Below are 20,739 nucleotides of genomic sequence, written 5' to 3' on the forward strand. Positions count from 1 at the left end.
CCACCTAGACTCAGAGTGACACGCGCGCGCACAGAGGCAGAACTTAAATAACAGCCAGAAGGGAGTCAGCTGACCAGGCGGGTCAGCTGACATTTTCCACCACTCTCATTGGTCCAGCAATTAGGGAGGTCCTGGAAAGGTCCTTGTGTATATATACCACTGGCTGTTCACTTGCTCTTTGTCTGGCGTGCGATCACATATGTGGGAGCACCCAGATCCGTAGTCAGATCCATAAGTGTGCCGGGACCAGCTGGAGCTGTAATCCTACACTTAGCTAGATTCTGTTGATAGCTAAAGTACTAGTTTGATTGTGATTATCTGTTATGACCTTTGCCTGCCTTGACTATCCTCCTGAACTCTGATCTTGTACCTCGATATTTCTGATACTCTGTTGCCGAACCCCGTCTGGTTCCTAGACTCCGCCTCAGCCTCCTGATTCTGTACCTCGATATATCTGATACCCCGTTGCCGAACCCTGCCTGTACTTAGACTCCGCCTTTGTCTTCTGATCTTGTACTGTATCTGTCCGTGTGTGTACGACCTGGCTTGTCTGACCTCAAGAACCGACCTTACCATTAGAGGCGGTTCCTCGCTCTGTTAGCGACCCTTCGTCCTGAGGGTTACTTTCAGACAATCCTTCCTACTGTCAGTCTGACTCCTCCCGTCTTGGAGAGCTCAGGTCTGCGGAAGGAATCTGTGCAGTACTCCTTGCTGCACTGAGGCCTAGTCCTTGAAGTGTTACTGTTACACCAAACACTACACTCTACTCAGGTGAACAGAGGTTAGCTAGTATATCAGATTATCGGTGATACTGCAGATCACTTATAATCTGGTATATATCTGTATTCCCAGTGATACTGCAGATCACCGGTAATCAGATCCTCTCTGTGCTTCACCGATCGTTACATTATGATTTGGAGTTATCATATACCTAAGGAGCACTGGCTCTTTAGTAGTCAGTGCCAAATAATTGCATGCTGGGGGTTCTTTTTATCTATAATATATTCCTCCTCTCCCCTTTATTTCCCTGCCTGCTGCTTATCTGAAACCTGATCCCCTAATCACTTGTGTTTACAAGCAAGGCTGAGGTGACTCAGCGATTGGAGGAGACAAGAAAAAAAGTAAAGGGCAGAAATTACATCACGAGTTAGCCTTAACTGTGGGCAAAAGACATGGCCCCCACCAGGAACAGGATTCTCGTCATTTACTATATAACATTCACTCAAATCAAAATGTGGACAGTACAATACATGTTATGTAAGTAGATCAAGTATTTATCTACTTATCTACTGTTTTTTTTCCCTGGAATAGTATGGCTGATCCTACTGCTTTAAAACCCATTTTATCAACTGATATAATACATTGCTTATCATTGTTACATCATTTATGGAACTGAGCTTTATTCCACCCATAGTGGCTCAATTTCTGGGGTTGTATTAAACCATCCACAAGAGTTATTTGACCAGCATTCTCTTTGGATGTTTATAAAGTGGTTTATTAACTACATAATCAGTTTGTGGTATTGTTGTTAAACTATTACGTTGAATATTAGTGGTGTCCATCTGTGGATCATACTTGTCACTCACGATACTCATGAATATATAATGTGTACTAGATCTATATGTAATTATTTATTTAGGGGAACACTTCTGCTAATTGTTCTGTGTAATGAGGGCCCCAATTGGGTGTTTGCCCAGAGACCCATTTTATCTCAAACCAGCCGTGCTTACCATGCTTGTCTTGAAGTGGGTTCTCTTTTTACTGCCTACATGGGGGTTTCACACTCTCCCCCTATTTATGTGGGATTTCTGTACTTGATCCAGTCCCCCTTTCATGTAAAGCATACCTGAACTCACATGGGGAGATAAACATGGGCACATATAATAAGCCTACTTGAAACTTGCCTGTGTTCACGTGTTGTTGTTTTTTTTTCTCCCCCCCCCCCCCCCCCCCATTGCAAGGATTTAAAAATATTGAGTGTACGCAAATGAGGAAATCAAACTGCAGTCAAATGTGGCTCATAGCTCTCCTGAAAAGTAGCCCCATGCCTGCCTATTGTTTATAAATGCTTATCCTTCAGAACAGCCTGTAGACAGTAAAACCAGAGCTGGATCATTCACAAGACAACATAGGTAGGTCCCTAGGGCCAGGAGAGAGACTAGGGGCTTGGTTGATGGTAACCTACACCAAATCTTACAAAATAAGACAGGTGGCCACTAAGGGTGGGCTCAAAGTTGGTACTTGCCTAGGGCCCCATTTCACCACAATCTGTTTTTCATTACAAATGACTATTACTGCACTATGGTGGCCTGTTGGGTTCCCCTAGTTTGTCCTTCCTATTCCTGTGTAAAAGCTGCACTCACACATGTGACTTGTAGATTAGTCTAATCACACCCCTCTGCATACTTCAGTTGTCTTTCCCTTGCTTTCTGGGATTATACCAGAGCAGGAGGGGAATTTGAAGACAGCAATAACAAATATACAAGTCACATGTATGAGAGAGAAGCGTTTACACAAGCAGGGACATTTCTGACCTATTTGGAGCTCCGGGGCCCAAACTATCTGCTCTACCCCCCCCCCCTCCGCACGGTGGCGTAGTGATTAGCGCTCTCGCCTAGCAGCGCTGGGTCCCCGGATCAAATGCCAGCGAGGTCAACATCTGCAAGGAGTTTGTATGTTCTCCCCGTGTCTGTGTGGGTTTCCTCCGGGTATTCCCGGTTTCCTCCCATATCCCAAAAACATACAGATAAGGTAATTGGCTTCCCTCTAAAGTTGTCCCTAGACTACGAAACATACACTACACAATACATACATAGACTGTACAGCGCGCTATATATATAGTATGTGAAAAAAAATAATTTCACTTAAATCAATGAAACTATTCTTTAGCACTGATGAAATTCCATCTGATCTATTCTGCTGAATCTAGATAGATTCAATTGCAATTTAGACATGTGTAGCTAACATCATTTGGTACAGCTGGTTCAAATAATCTAACATGTAATATTAACATTTCTTTATTTGCATTACACAGGAATCACAAGGACAAAAGAAAAGTACAGAGTGGTATATACTGACCATCAGAGGTTAGAGCTTGAGAGAGAATTCCTATCCAACAGATACATCAGTGTCAGAAGAAAGTCGGAGATTGCATTGAGTCTCGGGTTAACAGACAGACAGGTACACATAAGTATCTCATTTATTATCAGATGTATATACATACGCGTACAAATACATGAGACATAGAATGCAATGTGCTATTGGTTAATTTTTTTCAAATGTTGCTATCACTTACAGAAGGTAACGGCCTATTGGTCCCCAATATCTGCCAACATATATGGCTCTCACTATCTGCCAGCAGTCGTAGGTGTTCCCCTATATGAGCCAGTAGTTATACGGGTAGCACCGTGGAGTAGTGGATAGCACTATTGCCTTGCAGCGCTGGGTCTCCAGTTTGAATCCCAAACAGGGCAACTTCTGCAAGGAGTTTGTATGTTCTCTCTCTGTCTGCATGGGTTTCCTCTTGACACTCTGATTTCTTCCTATGTGCCAAAAACATACAAATAAGTTAACGGTCTTCCTTCTACATTGGCCTTAGACTACAATAGACATGATTATGGTAAGGATTAGATTGTGAGCTCCTCTGATGTACAGTTGAGGACAAGAATATATATACACCGTAAAGTGTTGCACAAGATGAAAGTTCTATTTAAATACTAAATAATAATATTATAATAATAATAAGGTGTCCTCCAATAGATTACCACAGTCATAGATGGCTCCCTGTATCTGCCAGAAGTCAACGGTGGCCCCCCCAAGATGGGCTAGCAGTCACAGGTGCCCCTCAATATCTCTTAGCAGTCATAGGTGGCCTCCAATATCTGCCAGAAGTCTCAGGTGAACACAGTCTCTGTTGGAGGTAATCTCTGTCTCCACCAATGGTTATCAAGTAGTAAAAAGCTGAGGATATAATGTTGGGGAAACAAGAAAGCTTTTAAGTAAAGGGACCAGATACTTTATTTGGTCAAATACTGCTTTCCAGCGTTGAAGCAGGCTTGCGGAGGTCTTCGGGGAGCCTGAGTTCTCCTGAAGATGAGCGGCTCCGTACTGCACCTGCGTGATCCACTCTCTCGCGTGTTTACGCAGGTGCAGTACAGAGCCGCCTGTCTTTGGGAGCAAGTATCCAAATGGGGGGTTCGCACACTGTCTTACTGAAGCAAAAAGTGCATGTTTTTATTGGTCCATTACACACATGCAATGTTCAACTGACCGACGATCACTCAGCTCCCGAAGTCCCCTGCGTGGGGGATTCAGATGGGGAAGCCAGCGCTGCAACAAGGGCACCAGGAGAGGAGCAGGAAGGCTCTATAAGACCCAGAGCCTTCACTATCCTTCGGTAAATATCTGGTTTATTTATTTTCTTAAACAAATCATATTTGCTTTAACACATTCTGGGGGAAGTTCATACACAAACAGATGCTGAAACTGGGAAACACATTGTAGAGCACTGTAAGGCTAGGGCAGTGGAACTTTGCAAGCTATGTTTAACACTTGTGGCACCACTTTTTTGGCACTCCTCCTTTGGCTTCCATGATCATCCTAGGATAAAAAAATTGAGCTTGGACAGGACTCTGGCCAAACAACTATCTAGCGAAGCATTTAAAGCAGAAGCATGTTAACCAGTTCCTGTCCCAACTACAGTATAAGCACGTCATTGCAAGTGGCTTGTGAAAGCCACATGACGTGATTATACATTGTCCCCTTTATATGAGCACAGCGTGCATGCTAGCACGCACCTGGGCTCATCAACCCCCCTCCCTCTAACTTCACTAATGAGGGATCCCCTCCCAGGTGTCCGATTTTCCCCCCCCCACCCCACGCCCGATCCCCTGTAATTACAACCCCCCTCCTCCTCCATGCTGCGATCGGGCAGCATGGGGAATTGCTAAGAAAACTCTCACCTAATCTTGATGCTGCAGCGGCGATCGGCTCCCCTCCATTCAGTACCGCTGACAGCCTCTATGTGTAGAATGGATCGGGTCCCGGCTTAATGACGTCATCAAGCCGGGACCCGATCCATTCTGCACATAGAGGCTGTCAGCGGTACTGAATGGAGAGGATCAGATCGCCGCTGCAGCATCAAGATTAGGTGAGAGTTTTCTTAGCTTCCCTGCGCCGCTGCTCTCTGGGGGGGGGGATCAGTGAAAAAAACACCGCTGCTCGGGGGGCGGGGCGCTGGAAATCAGTAAAAAAACCAACGCTGCTCTGGGGGGGGGGGGGGGGGGGTTGGTGCAGTGCACGGGGAGCAACACAGGATCAACAAGGGGGGGGGGGGGGGGGTAAAGGGGCGCACACACCTGGCTATGGAGGGGGGGGGGGGTGAAAAGACAACCAGACAGCTTGGGAGGGGGGACAGATAAATATCCACATCTGGCTAGCTGGGGGGGGGGGGGGGGAATCAGTAAAAAAAAAACCACTGCTGCTCGGGGGGGGGGGGGGTCAGTAAAAAAAACACCGCTGCTGGGGGGGGGGGGGTTAGGGGGTTAGGGGCACGGGGAGCAACACAGGATCAACAAGGGGGGGTAAAGGGGCGCACACACACCTGGCTATGGAGGGGGGGGGGGGGTGAATAGACACAACCAGACAGCTTGGGGGGAGGGAATAGATAAATATCCACATCTGGCTAGCTGGGGGGGAGGGGTACTAAGGCCTGGCTGGGGGGGGGGGGGGGGGTATCCAGAGTCACATCTGACCAACTGTGGGGGAGGGAGGCGTATGTAGGTGCACATCTGGCTAACTGGGGGGAGGATCGAACTATAAAGTAGGAAAAAAATAACTAAATAAAAATCAGACACAAAATGAAAAAATTCATTTTATTTCCAAATAATTTATTGTCATCATACATTGTACTAGGATTGAATTTTAAATGGTGAAATAACCAGATCGAATGGAAAAATAAAATGTGTGGGTTTAACTTACAGCAGCAACTTTTATTTTCAAACTATAATGGCTGAAAACTGGGAAATAATGACTTTTTTTCATTTTTTACCCCTTGTTCCCTTTAAAATGCATAGAAAATAATTTAAAGAGAATCTGTATTGTTAAAATCGCACAAAAGTAAACATACCAGTGCGTTAGGGGACATCTCCTATTACCCTCTGACACAATTTCGCCGCTCCTCGCCGCATTAAAAGTGGTTAAAAACAGTTTTAAAAAGTTTGTTTATAAACAAACAAAATGGCCACCAAAACAGGAAGTAGGTTGATGTACAGTATGTCCACACATAGAAAATACATCCATACACAAGCAGGCTATATACAGCATTCCTTTTGAATCTCAAGAGATCATTTGTGTGTTTCTTTCCCCCTGTTCTCATGCACTGAAGTTTCAGGCTGCTCGTTTCTTCCTGCAAACAGCTTTGCCCTTGTCTGTAATTCTTCAGTATGTGAAAGCCCAGCCAGCTCAGAGGACGATTTATCCAGTGGACACTGTCACTTAGGCCCATATTCAAATCAGTTTTTGTACTATTTTTTTTTTTTTTTCCTAGGAGATAGTTTTTCATCTTCTGTTTAAAATAACTTTTCAGCACTCTGCAAACAGAAAAAGTGCCAAAAAGTAGGTGGTAAAGTACTGTCAGAATTATTTTGAGTATTTTCTTGCTTGCTAATGGCTAATTTTATTGATAAGGTGTGAAAATATCACATAGGAGAAAATGTGAAATGATTAATGGCCTATGTCTTTTATGTAGAAAGTAAAGTAATCTTTTTATTACTTGCATAAACTCTGGTTGAATAGAAATCCTAGTACACATTTGTTGTTTTTCAAATTATTACACAGGTAAAAATATGGTTTCAGAATCGAAGAGCCAAAGAAAGGAAATCCATTAAGAAAGCTGGAAAGTTTGATGGATCTGCCATGAATGACTCCTGGTGTACCGATGAAGCCGATATGACTGCCAGTTTGTATCCGCAGTCACAGGCTGATCATGGATTACAATCTGAATATCTAAGGGCTGTAGTTTAGAAAAGGTATGTTAAAACTACAAGAATAACATCATGCTACCAACTAACTAAGAAGATGTAGCCAACACACAGAATTTAGGATGGGCTGTCATTTGGCTGCAGTTATGCTTATACAAAGTACTGTTGACTCTGCCACTAGTAGCAGTCGAGGGTATGCCAAGTGGTTACTGGCATTGGGCAGAGCGTCCAGCCAGTGTCAATGGGCAGCAAACACTAGTGGGGGGCAGACTGCTTTTTACCTAGTAACAACCACATTGCCCCACTGGTGACAGGGAGATTGGGTGATACTACAGTGAGGATATATTTGGGCTAATTCAATAAAACAAGTTCAAGTTGGCGCTGGTGGATGACAGGGTTATATGAGGTAACAGGCTGAGATCACTGCTGGTGGACAAGTATAGGTGAGGTAAGAGGCTGAGATCCCAACAGGGGCTGAAGAGCAGGGCAATTCAAACAAGTACAATCAAATAACAGGAGCACAGATAATTAGAAGGTAGGGTGGACAAGTCCAAGTGCTGCCCTGGTTGACGTACATACTCGCTGAACCAAGGGCATAAGTCCACAGATGGGAGCAAGTGTGCACACATGACCACAAATACATCGGGAGATGAGACGGGAATGGCAAGCATGACAACTGCCCAATTAAAAATGTAATCTGTTGAGGGCTATTATTGCTACCAGTAATGGGCATAGACTATATTACTATTCTCAATTCAAAGTAATAAAGGCAGAAAAATCCTATTCTCATGGGGTATACCTTTTTCACCAATATAACCTTTCCCTTGTGTACCATACATTAACACATATTGGATAATAAAAGCCGCAAGCCATTCACTGTTTGCTCCTAATTAATTTCATTATATAGGCAAAGAAGGATGTTGAATTTTCTTACTAGATATATAATTGTAGACTGATCCCACTCTTACCCAACAATGCAGCAGCCATGAGCAGTTATCTAGCAATCTAGGTACAGTGATTGTGAGTACTGGCCTTCACGTCATCTGAACTGACTGGTATAAAAGCTGGTCTGAATATTCAGCAGCTACCTTATGTTGTGGGCAATGACCGAACCAAGCCATAGAGACAATCTCCCAACCCCCATGGTCATTAGTACGAGCAATAATTGCACTGTGTAAAAAGGGGCAAAGGACTATTGTCTTGAGGTAGCCATACTAAAAACATCCTAACTTATCTTGATATTATCTAAAATGATTTTTAAGCAATAGAAAACAAAATCATTGGCCTTCATTTCAAATCTTAAACAGGAAATTTCTGACTTTTTTTTTTCTTTTAAAGTGAACCTAAAGTCAAGGGAAAAAAACTGAGATTAACTCACTATTCAAACTTGGCAGTGAAAACAATTCAAACGGCAGGACATACACCCCCAATAATCCGACATAACTACCAAATTAATAAAAGTATCAAAATTTATTTAATATGTCCACAAAATCCAATAAAAAATGAAAAATAATAAAAATCCCATGGGATGGCCACCCCGTCACAGCTCACCCACTCACACTGCCACGTCACACCAACATGCACCCGCCGGCATCTAACGCTAGCAGCAGCCTCTACAGTAATGAGAGCAACAGATGCTATGTACTAGAGGTACAAATATATGTAGAGTGTGCAGTGTCCCCATACAGCAGCAGGAGGAAGTAGCAAGAGCAAGGAAGCTTGTATCAGAAAACATCCAGCGTTATACACATAAGCCTTGATGTTAGTATTGCAACTTGACATATAGTGCACAGTTCATCCATCAACAGTGACACAGCAAGCAGGATATGTCATATCAAGTCAGCCAGGTAAGTTCATTAAGCAGGTGTGTCCACAGATATCATCACAGGACTCCACAGCATCGAATCAAATACAAAGAATGTTCATCTCACCAGTTCCTCGCAGGGCTTCAGTGTTTGCCTCACCCTACTCGTGAGTTGCAGAGGGAAACTCATAGGCTGCAGGAGGGGGACTCGCTCAAGGCTTACTGGTTATCCTCCTTTGAGATGCTGTAAATGGGAACAATCGTGTCAGATTGTTGTCAGCTACCATCGGCGCCAGAACCGTTCAGAGTGTAGAGCTGGGTGACCGGAGGAGGCTAGATGGTAAACGCCTCACCGCAGTGTCAGAGCGGGGGTCGGGGCGGCGTGGCGTCCCATGCAGAGGCGGATGGCTTCCCCGACGTTTCGCTGGCTTCCGGCTTCCTCAAGGGGCGTGGCCATCATTGCCTACAACTTCCTCTACTTCTACAACACTGCGGCCAATCATGCGCATGCATAACTCCACCCATCCTATAGCCAAAACATAAGCCCATGTGCGTAGAGCCAAGGGGCGGGGCCATGCACCATGACGGGGGCCGGGAGGGCGGCATAGAGCGAGAGCACATGAGAGGAAGAAAAATGAGAGAACACCGAGAGCGCAGAAGATATCACCCGACAGCAGTGCTAGACCGTGTGCATTGCAGGCGGTCCGTAGTATCGCACTTGTACTGTAAGGTGAGCTCAACCCCCGCTGTCAGGCGCCCACACTCCCCCAATCATGGCCCCGTCCCCACCATCGCGGGCCAATCAGGTGCATGTACTAACCCTCTGCTCCGCAAGTGCACACATGGAAAAAAGTTAACTAACTAATACAAAAATATATATATTTCAAAAATTGACTATAAAGAAAACTGCCCGTTAATAAATATAGTGTTGTGACCTCGTGGGTAATACAACCCCAAGGACCACAAAAAAGGAGAAGAAAACATCCCCTAAACACCAAAACACTGCTACTGATACGGGCTTTAAGACCAGAAAGTTGAGATTAACTCACCTGGGGCTTCCCTCAGCCCCCTGCAGCCAATCGGTGCCCTTGCAGCCCCGCTCCGATGGTCCAGGACCCGCCGGCGAACACTTCTGGTTTGGCCGTCACCGGCCGACAGGCATGGGAACGCGAGTGATTGTTCTGTATATCGCCCCCTATGCTGCTATTGCAGCCTCCTGTTTGCAATATCAGCATAGGGGGCGATATACAGGCTGGGAACGCGAACAATCACTCGCTTTCCCATGCCTGTCGGCCGGTGACGGCCAAGCCAGAAGTGTTTGCCGGCGGGTCCTGGACCATCGGAGCGGGGCTGCAAGGGCACCGATTGGCTGCAGGGGGCTGAGGGAAGCCCCAGGTGAGTTAATCTCATTTTTTTTCCCTTGACTTTAGGTTCACTTTTAAAGCAGATTTGATAAGAAAATGATTGAAGTTTAGTATCTCATGTAGGGAAATGGTTTGTTTTGTGACTATAGAGGAAAAATGTGTGGATAGGGCCTTTTAAGGTGGCTATACATCAGTTGACTTGGAGGCCGATCGGCCATCCAATTCAATTATTATAATCGAATTGTGTGAAAATCGGTGCCGCCAAGTGCATTAATCTGTTGGACATGCTGCAAGATGTCAGGCCGTCGTGGTCTCTTGGGTGCGTGGCAGTAACTACTAGCAATATTGGGAAGAGTGATGAAACCCTTGACGCTGCCCCGTCCCAATGCTCATTGTGCCTCCCAGTGCACTAGACAGTACATTACCTGTCCGAGTCTGCCGCTGGCTGCCTCCAGGATGGGTCCCCCATCCATACATGTTCCCCTGTGATTGCCAGAGTAATGTGGGCACTTGTGCAATGTCACACACGCACCTGCATGTATGCTGGCAACCACATGGGGCGTGTGTATTTATTGATTGAGGACCCAGCCTGGTGGTGGACAAGGACAGGTAATGTATAGTGCACTGGGGGGCACACTGAATATTGGGGGGACAGCATCCAAGCAGCATGTCTGAATCACACCAGAAACAAGCATGCAGCTATTCTTGTCAGAAACGCCTGATCTGCTGCATGCTTGTTCAGGGACTATGGCCACAAGTATTAGAGGAAGAGTATCAGCAGGACAGCCAGGCAACTGGTATTGCTTAAAAGGGAATCAATATGGCAGCCTTCATATCCATCTCACTTCAGGTTCCCTTTAAAGACCCATCTGTTCACCTTTGCTTATCCACCTTCTTCATAGCTTCATCCCCCTCCCTTGAACTTACTCGCCACCCCTTAGATTGTAAGTCTATTTGGCAGGGCCTTACTCCCCTTTTGCACTTCTCTGCTGCCATATGGACTCAGTGACTCATCTGCTATACAGGATCTTCTCAAAAAATTAGCATATTGTGATAAAGTTCATTATTTTCTGTAATGTACTGATAAACATTAGATTTTCATATAATTTAGATTCAAATACACACAACTGAAGTAGTTCAAGCCTTTTATTGTTTTAATATTGATGATTTTGGCATACAGCTCATGAAAACCCAAATTTCCTATCTCCAAAAATTAGTATATTTCATCCGACCAATAAAAGAAAAGTGTTTTTAAAACAAAAAAAGTCAACCTTCAAATAATTATGTTCAGTTATGCACTCAATACTTGGTCGGGAATCCTTTTGCAGAAATGACTGCTTCAGTGCGGCGTGGCATGCAGGCAATCAGCCTGTGGCATTGCTCAGGTGTTATGGAGGCCCAGGATGCTTCGATAGCGGCCTTAAGCTCATCCAGAGTGTTGGGTCTTGCGTCTCTCAACTTTCTCTTCACAATATCCTACAGATTCTCTATGGGGTTCAGGTCAGGAGAGTTGGCAGGCCAATTGAGCACAGTAATACCATGGTCAGTAAACCATTTACCAGTGGTTTTGGCACTGTGAGCAGGTGCCAGGTTGTGCTGAAAAATGAAATCTTCATCTCCATAAAGCTTTTGAATCTAGATACTTAGTCCGAGGGATTGTGTATTGCATCACCAAGCTTTCAAACTCAGGTGCTTTCAGGGCTCCCAGGACCAGAGGTAACTGGTTTGGTTCTCTGGGAAGGACCCAACAATAATATGCTGGTAGTACAAACTGTAGTGGCAACAGTACATGTGAACAGGCCCTGGGAAGCTTTTATTCAGTTGCCGATGTGGCTAAAAGTCTCCATGTCAGTCTCTTTGACAGGCAGGTTCTGTTGCAGTTGAGTAAAATGATGTATAGCAACTGAAGATCAACAAAATAACTTTTTCGCTTTCAGGTACAGTGGCAGTGGTGGCATCAAAATGTTCAGATTATGGTGAAATAACACAAGGAACAGTCTTCAGCACATAAGTGTGTACTGTACTGTTTATGGTAACCCAGGACAAACTGACCTATGCATCCAGTGAAATAATGTTGACCAATGGGTTTAATGTAATATTTTTGAGATTTAAAAAAAAAAAAAAAAGTCTGAGGATTTAAAACCAATTAAGGCCTGGTGCACATTAAAAACCGCTAGCAGATCCGCAAAATGCTAGCAGATTTTGAAACGCTTTTTCTTTTTCTGTAGCGTTTCAGCTAGCGTTTTGTGTAGCGGTTTTGGTGTAGTAGCTTTCATATATTGTTACAGTAAAGCTGTTACTGAACAGCTCCTGTAACAAAAACGCCGGCAAAACCGCTCTGAACAGGCGTTTTTCAGAGCGGTTTGCGTTTTTTCCTGTACTTAACATTGAGGCAGAAACGCATCCGAAATCCAAAAAATGCCTCACCCCGGGAGGATTCGTTTCTACAAAACGCCTCCCGCTCTGGTGTGCACCACCCCATTGGGATACATTGACCAAGCGGATCCGCAGCCGCAAGCGGCTGCAGAAACGCTGAATAAGCCGCTCGGTGTGCACCAGCCCTTAAACAAAAAAAAAATGCAGAATTTGCTGCAAAGAATATTTGTTGAAGCATCGTCTAGTAAACCATTTTATGCTAGGTACACACTATTCAATTTCCTGTCAGATGATCGACAGGTCGAACCTATAATTTCCAACATGTCCAATCTGCTGCCGATCAATAACAGCATTTTGTGCAGCAGTGGTCTGAAAATCTATCCTGCTATCAATCAGGTGCAGATCGGACATGTTGTAAATTATTGGTTCCACCCATTAACCTGGCAGGAAATTGAATGGTGTGTACCTAAAGGTGGCCACTAACGGTCCAATTTCTAGCAAAAAATCGTTTGAGCGATCAGAAATTCTGATCTGATTGGTTGTAAATAATCTCCATTGGTGGACACAATCGATTATGAACGAGTGAAAAAAAATGTCGCCCGAATGAATTTTTGTCGAACCAAAATGTGGATTTTCTTGTTGGTTGTAATAGATAGGAAGTAAAGATTGGTTCGTTGATGGTGTAGTGAATGATTTTATTACAATATTTCACTTCCGATCAGAATTTCTGATCGCTCTAACGATTTTTCGCTAGAAATTGGACAGTTAGTGGCTACCTTTATACTTTTAGCCATAGACTGTGAACAAGCATTTGCAGCTCAGGGGGTAAAGGAATGTGCTGAGTTGTCGGGTGACTCAACTGTAGTTCATAGTTCAATTGTCATAATCCTTCCAATTGGACCCAGGGTAACGGCTTCCCATGCTCTCAATGACTGCCTTTACTTTCCCTCTTTTGTTATGTAAATATTGTTTTCTATTGTTTATGTACTTTTTTATTAACACTTAAAACTGTAAAAAAAAAGTCACTATTTTCTGAATTTGTAATATTTCCACAGGTCCTAATGAAGCAACATGGTACATCAACTAACTAGGAGCCAACATGATGGCATTCCATTGAATTAACACTCTACGCTACCAGTTTTACCTCATTGTTCCGAATGATAAAAGTGGAGCAGCACTGTTCCCTCTCAGAGTTTGTGGATCGATTACAGCTATGGCAAACTGGGGCACAGTAAAACGAAAAAGATTCCTTCTCTTGCTTTCAATTTTGCACATTTTTATGACTTTCCACTAACTGTTATAACAATGGACGTGGTGGAATAGAAATGGACCGAGGGCTACATAAAGTCCTACCATAGCCAATGTGGATTGCACATGCCATTTTAAGCTGAATTTACATATTCCACCTAGATTTTTCTGCTGAAGAAGGGGAAATGGGGCAGTACTCCCCTTGCCTTGTTTCAGTACAAATTAGATACACATGACGATACATGGAAATTACACAGCTGTCTTTTAATTCCATACAGTTTCATGATAAATTTTAGAAACAGAATACTCGTCTTATCTTATGGAATTTTAAAAGTTTCTTATTAAAAAAAAACAAAAAAAAATGTTATCCATTTGTTTTGTTCCTATCTCTGAAAATTATTCACTTTACCAACAGTAGTTAATACTATATTTGGTGAATTTTAAGCTGATCTGAACTCAGAGCTTCCTCTCTGCTCAAAAAGATAAGCAACGGCATTGTAACTTTTAAAGAAAAAACATTTTTGTTTCAGCTTACAGAACTCAGCAATAAATCTGCAGTTTGTCTACTTCCTGCTTTTATAGAAGCAGACAAAGGATTAAAGTGACACTGACGTAAACACTAACTTATGATGTAATGATTTGTATGTGTAGTACTGATAATTAATATTAGTAGCAAAGAAAATGGTCTCATTTTAATTTTTGAGATCTTTAGTTTATATATGTTACGGCCAGAACCCGAAGTCTGGCCACTTCGGGTTCTGGCCGGTCAGTATGCGAAGTGGCCGGCTCCTGTGGCCAATGTGAGAAACGGGCTTCAGTTTCGGACTTTGGCCGGCCAGAACGCGTTGTAACTTCACGTGGCTGGCCAAGTCCCGAAGTCCCGCTCACCGCCGCCAGGAAGCCCCGCTCACCTCATCCCCTGCTGCGGCTGCCGCTAAGTATTCAGACCTCCGATCAGGGCGACCGTACCAGGGAGGCAGAGACAGGCATAGCAGCTGCCAGCTCACGCGAGACCCGCTGGACCCGAACACTTCAATGCAGAAGTGACGTCATTGAACACTTCTGCATATGAAGTGTATGGGTCCGGGCGGGTAGCGTGCGCGCTGCTCTGCCTTTCTCCGCCTGGTGGTCGCCCTGATCGGAGGTCTGAGTACTTAGCGGCAGCAGGGGATGAGGTGAGCGGGGCTTCCTGGCGGCGCCTCCAGCAAAGCTCCCCCAGCCCAGCAAAGCACCCCCAGCTATGCAAAGCCCCCCCCCCCGACCATGCAAAGCATTTCCAGCCACGACCAGCCCAGCAAAGGCCCCCCCCCCCCCTCGCCATGCACAGCCCCCCAGCAAAGCACCCACCACAGCCATGCACAGCCCCCACAGCAAAGACCCCCGCAGCCATGCGCAGAACACCCACAGCCATGCACAGCCCCCTAGCAGAGCACCCACAGCCATACACAGCCCCCCAGCAGAGCACGCACAGCCCCCCAGCAAAGACCCCCTCCCCAGCCATGCACAGCCCCCCACAAAGCACGGACAGCCATGCACAGCCCCCAGCAGAGCACCCACAGCCCTGCACAGCCCCCAGCAGAGCACCCCCAGCCATGCACAGCCCCCCAGCAAAGCACCCCCAGCCATGCACAGCCCCCCAGCAAAGCACCCACAGCCATGCATTCCCCCTCATCTGTGACTAATCACCACTGTAATTTGATCTCTCCTCTGTGTCACCTAACTTCCACAGCAGAGCAGGTAATTTAAAAGCACAGGATGTTAACAATGTCTTCTCCCAAGAAAGCAGGATGTAGACACAGTGCAGATTTATTGCAGGATTTGTATCAGCTGTAATTAAGAAATGCTTTTCTTTAAAAAAAAAAAAAAAAGATTAGTATGCTGTATCTTTCAGAGCAGAGAGGAAGTGCCATTAATGGTGCTGGACAGGACCCGGGATGTTCTGGGATTTCTGCGCTTTGGACTTTGGCCGACTGACTTTGGCCGTGTCTAGAACTGGCCGGCCAATGTCAGAAATTCCCAGCATTTTGGACTTTGGCCGACGTAAAATCGGCCAGTTCTAGAAACGGCCGGCCAATTCTAGAATTGGCCGATTTCTGGTTTTGGCCGTAACATATATAACATTGGATTATTCTGTCATATCTGCAATTACAAGCCACACTCTGTATTTAAAATTATAAAACAAGCAGGGCTAATGACCCTTATCTTATCTAAATCTATCTGACAGTTTCTTTCATGTATAATGCTGGGAATACACGATGAGATTTTTCAGTCGATTTACTATCTGATCTTATTTCCGATCGATTATCTTATCTTTTCTTATCAGTTTCTATTCACTTCTATGATAAATCGATCAGAAAAACGATCGAAAATAAAATCGGACATGTCCGAAATTATCTATCGAACCATCTATCTGCTGAAAAAACTTATGGTGTATTTCCAGCATTAAGGCCCATACACACTAAACAGCAGTCTTTAAAGCCCAATCTACACGATACGATTCTTTATACGATTCGATTACGATTCTATTTACGATCCGATTAAATCCGACATGTCTGATCAGGATTCGATTCGATTCAATTCAATTCGATTTGCCATTGCAAAACAATGGCAAATCGAATTGAATGGAATCCTGATCGGACATGTCGGATTTAATTGGATCGTAAATAGAATCGTAATCGCATCGTATAAAGAATCGTATCGTGTAGATTGGGCTTTAGGCTCTCACAACTGTTCTTGTGAAACACCTAAAAAAAAAAATCTCTTGCTATTGTTCAAGCAGCTGATAAGACTGATAAGTCAATCCAAATGTTGAATTGACTTCTTATCAGCTGCTTGAACAAAAGCAAAAATCAATAACCCTTCGCACTCTCGCATGCAAATGTTCAAACAAATGCATTCACAAATTCACTCATCCAGGCACCACTGTTGTCCCTACAGCTAAGTTAAAAGCCGGGGTCTTAGTTCACAGAAGAATGCATTCTTATGCTTAGTCACCTACACTGCGCAGAAGTACCCAGGTAAATGTAGGTGTCCTAACTCTGGCCCTGTAACATGCATAGTGCAGACATGCAAACATTCATTGCATCAAACCTATCTAGGGATTAGGAGCACACATCCTGACGTCCTCTCCTGGGACAGATAGCGCATCTTACCAATCGCACAAGGGAGCTCATGTAATGTATCCATGCGCACCATGCACATACACCAGCATAAGCTGTGTGCATGCTGACGAAAAAACACGTGTGCTCCTAATCCCTAGATAGGTTTGATGCAATGAATGTTTGCATGTCTGCAATATGCATGTTACAGGCCAGAGTTAGGACACCTACGTTTACCTGGGTACTTCTGCGCAGTGTAGGTGACTAAGCATAAGAATGCATTCTTCTGTGAACTAAGACCCCGGCTTTTAACTTCGCTGTGAAGATAACAGTGGTGCCTGGATGATTGAATCTGTGAATGCATTTGTTTGAACATTTGCATGCGACAGTGCGAAGGGTTACTGATTTTTGCTAATTTTCTGGCCACACCACCTTCAGCACCTCCCTTTCCTTAATAACTTATTTAATGTCCAAAGTAGAGGCGATGTGCCTGGATATGTGTTTTTTTTTTTTTTTTTGCTCTGTCCTACGCTGAAAGCTCCGTTCGCAGCCGCAGGCCCAGGAGCCCTGCACGGTGCAGATGACAACCTCGAGGTCGTCCTTACTGCACCTGCGTGAAGCGTCGCTGTCAATCAAGCCCACGTTGTCCGCGTACTGTGCAGATGCACTGATGACAACGTGGGCTTGATTGACGACCTCGAGGTGAGACAGACAATTCTTAGTGTGGGGCAGACAATTGGGAGGGGCTAGAGAAAGCCCCAGGTAAGTAAAACTGATTTGCTATTTAGTTCCCTGATGATTCCTTTAAGGTACCCCTGAAGTGTAGTAAAAATAAGTGAGACACTTACCTTGGCATTGGGAAGCTTCTGGATAGTTGAAAGGCTACCTGTGCATTTTTTACGCCTCACTGTTCTAGCGAAGGGTCCCTCTAAACAACTGTTTCTCTTGCCACAATTCCTTGCGTGGATGAGTGCATAGTGACTGGACATGCACAAGTAAGGTCATGCATGCCCAGTTGAATGAAGCACCCATGCACAGAGGGAAAAACTGTGCATAAGAAGCTTTGTTCACACAAAAATAACATGGCTAGAAGAAATGATTTGTCTAGCACGAGTCAAAAAGTTTTACAGAGACCTTTAGCTGGAACGGTGGGGTTTATGCAAATATGGGTAGCCTCTGGATTATCTAGAGGCTTCCCACTACAAGGTAAGTGACTAAACTTGTTATTTTTGCCAAGCTTCCAGGGTACTTGAACTGACATGTGACTTGAAGAGATAAACATAGGTACATATAGTACTAGCCTTACTAAAACATGTCTGAATTATTTTGCTGTTTTTCTGCACTGCAAGTGTTAAAAAAAAAAACATAGTGCTGTCATCTATGTAAATGAGCCAGTGAAACAGTCAATTTTATCCGGAAAAGTAAATAGAACCTGAAACACTTTTTAATCTTACTGAGGCAACACTGCTGTATCGGTTTAGTGCTCAAAGATTTAAATAGTCAATCATCATATATTCTGCAAGGAGCTGGGTGAATGGCAACTCAGGCCAAGACACAATCCCCTGGGCACCATGGGAGGCTGTGTGAGTGGCTTGGCTACACCTCCTTTTATTCAATGCTGTAAGAGAGTGGATGATTGGCAAACCTAGCCATATCCACTTCATGGAGCACTGCAGGAATCTCTGTGATATGGCAATGTTGCTGCACCTGCCTCTGGGTGGGATCATAACTGCAGACAGTGGCATAGCAATAGGGGGTGCAGAGGTAGTGACCGCATTAAGGCCCTTGCGCTCAAACACAGTATTAGCTCTTCATTGGTCCTGTACTGATAATATTTACTTCTATAGTTGATTTGAATAGTGGTGATCATTAAACACACAGTTTCCCATCCCCTGCTTGCACTGCTGACACTGTGGTTGTCCTTGATTGGTTTTGGTGTGTTGTTTCAATTGTTATCTATAGCAGGCTTGGGAGGCCCCAATGCTAAAATTGCACTGGGGCCCATGGCTTCTTAGTTATGCCACTGACTGCAGGCATTAACCTTCAGGGAAGTTAAGTTTTCATATTTATTAATGATACCTGCCATATATAAGATGTACATATCCCTGGAAATATTATAACGTTGCTTTTTCTCTTGGAGAGCATATTTATTGTTAAAGAGACACTTAAGCCGGAAAAAAAAAAGTTTTACTCAACTGGGGCTTCTACCAGCCCCCTGCAGAAGTCCTGTGCCCTCACAGCCACTCACTAATCCTCTGGTCCCCCGCTGTCAGCTAGTGTCGTTTTTGCCGACAGGCCCGTCAGGACTGGCCGTGCGTAGCTTTTTCCGCATTCCCGACTGTAATTAGCGCTATTGCGGGCCGCATAAATACGCGTTGCTGCATTACGAACGCATAGATATGCAGCAACGTGTATTTTTGTACGCGTTGCGGCCCGCAATAGCGCTAAGTAGTCGGGAATGTGGTGACGGGCCTGTCGGCAAAAACGAAACTAGCTGGCAGCTGGGGGACCAGAGGATTAGTGAGTGGCTGCGAGGGCACAGGACTGCTGCAGGGGGCTGGTAGAAGCCCCAGGTAAGTAAAACTCATTTTTTTTTCTGGCTTAAGGTTCACTTTAACCACTTTACCCCCCGCGGTACGGATTTCTCCATCCCTTTTTTTTCCCCCTAAAAAACCAAGGGATGGAGAAATCCGTACCGTCCACGCTCCCGCCGCTCGTGCATGCTCCCACCGCTCGTGCACGCCGCCGCCCGCCCGGAGATCAATGAACGGGAAAATCCATTCCCGTTCATTGATCTAAGCCTCCGCAATGATCTGCTGCTTCTTTGAGAAACAGCGCGATCATTGTGATTTTCCCAGCCTCGTAGTGCTTCCTGTAAGCGTCCTTCCAGGCGCTTACAGGTCGCATGTAAACAAACTCACTGTGGCCATCTTGTGGCCAAATAGTAAAACTACACCCTAAAGCATTTTACATATACAAATACATTAGTTTTACACAATAAATTAACTCATTACCTCCCACACTCCCCAATTTTTTTTTTACTTTTTGTAATTAAAAAAAAAATACAATACAAAAAAAACCATAAATAGTTACCGTAGGGACTGAACTTTGTAAATATTTATGTCAAGAGGGTATAACACTGTTACTTTATAAACTACAGGCTTGTAATTAGGGATGGATGCAAAACTGAAAAAAATGCACCTTTATTTCCAAATAAAATATTGGCGCCAAACATTGTGATAGGGACATAATTTAAACGGTTTTATAACCGGGACAAATGGGCAAATACATTTCATGGGTTTTAATTACAGTAGCATGCATTATTTAAAAACTATAATGGCCGAAAATGGAAAAATAATAATTTTTTTCCTATTTTCCCATTAAAACACATTTAGAATAAAATCATTCTTGGCATAATGTCCCACCTAAAGAAAGCCTAATTGGTGGCGGAAAACAAGATATAGTTCATTTCATTGTGATAAGTAATAATAAAGTTTATAGACGAATGAATGGAAGGAGTGCTGAAAGGTGAAAATTGCTCTGGTGTTCAAGGGGTAAAACCCCTCAGTGGTGAAGTGGTTAAATGTGGTAAAAATGTTCTTTTAAAAACCAAGTCCTCAGTAGACAGTAAAATGTGGATTTTAATTAGACGTTATTGATCTTCGTAGATATTCAATAATCAATAAGGTACAATTCTTTGGTACATCAAAAATCAGTTAAAAAAGATATAAAACAGAATGAGTAAATTGCTGTGTAATCCGTATATCGAATCTATTGTTTGTAGTAATCTTCTTTGAGCAGATGTATATTTGTATATGTCTGTCATGTAAAGAAAATGACTGTGTGTGTGTGTGTGTGTGTGTGTGTGT

General features: G+C 44.1%; 1 protein-coding gene across 2 annotated transcripts in view; it reads left to right on the forward strand.

Moving 5' to 3' along the window:
• The window catches only part of LOC137528352 (homeobox protein CDX-4-like), a 61,685-nt gene extending 47,615 nt beyond the window's left edge, over window positions 1–14,070 (forward strand). For both annotated transcript variants that reach the window (XM_068249641.1, XM_068249642.1), the window contains exons 3-5: window positions 3,035–3,180; window positions 6,838–7,028; window positions 13,580–14,070. In XM_068249641.1, the coding sequence (XP_068105742.1) occupies window positions 3,035–3,180; window positions 6,838–7,023 (332 nt within the window). In that variant the 3' untranslated portion in view covers window positions 7,024–7,028; window positions 13,580–14,070. The remainder of the gene's footprint in view (window positions 1–3,034; window positions 3,181–6,837; window positions 7,029–13,579) is intronic.
• Window positions 14,071–20,739: the final 6,669 nt, after the last annotated feature.

The sequence above is a fragment of the Hyperolius riggenbachi genome, chromosome 8 (assembly GCF_040937935.1).
Source record: "Hyperolius riggenbachi isolate aHypRig1 chromosome 8, aHypRig1.pri, whole genome shotgun sequence".
Lineage (NCBI taxonomy): Eukaryota > Metazoa > Chordata > Amphibia > Anura > Hyperoliidae > Hyperolius > Hyperolius riggenbachi.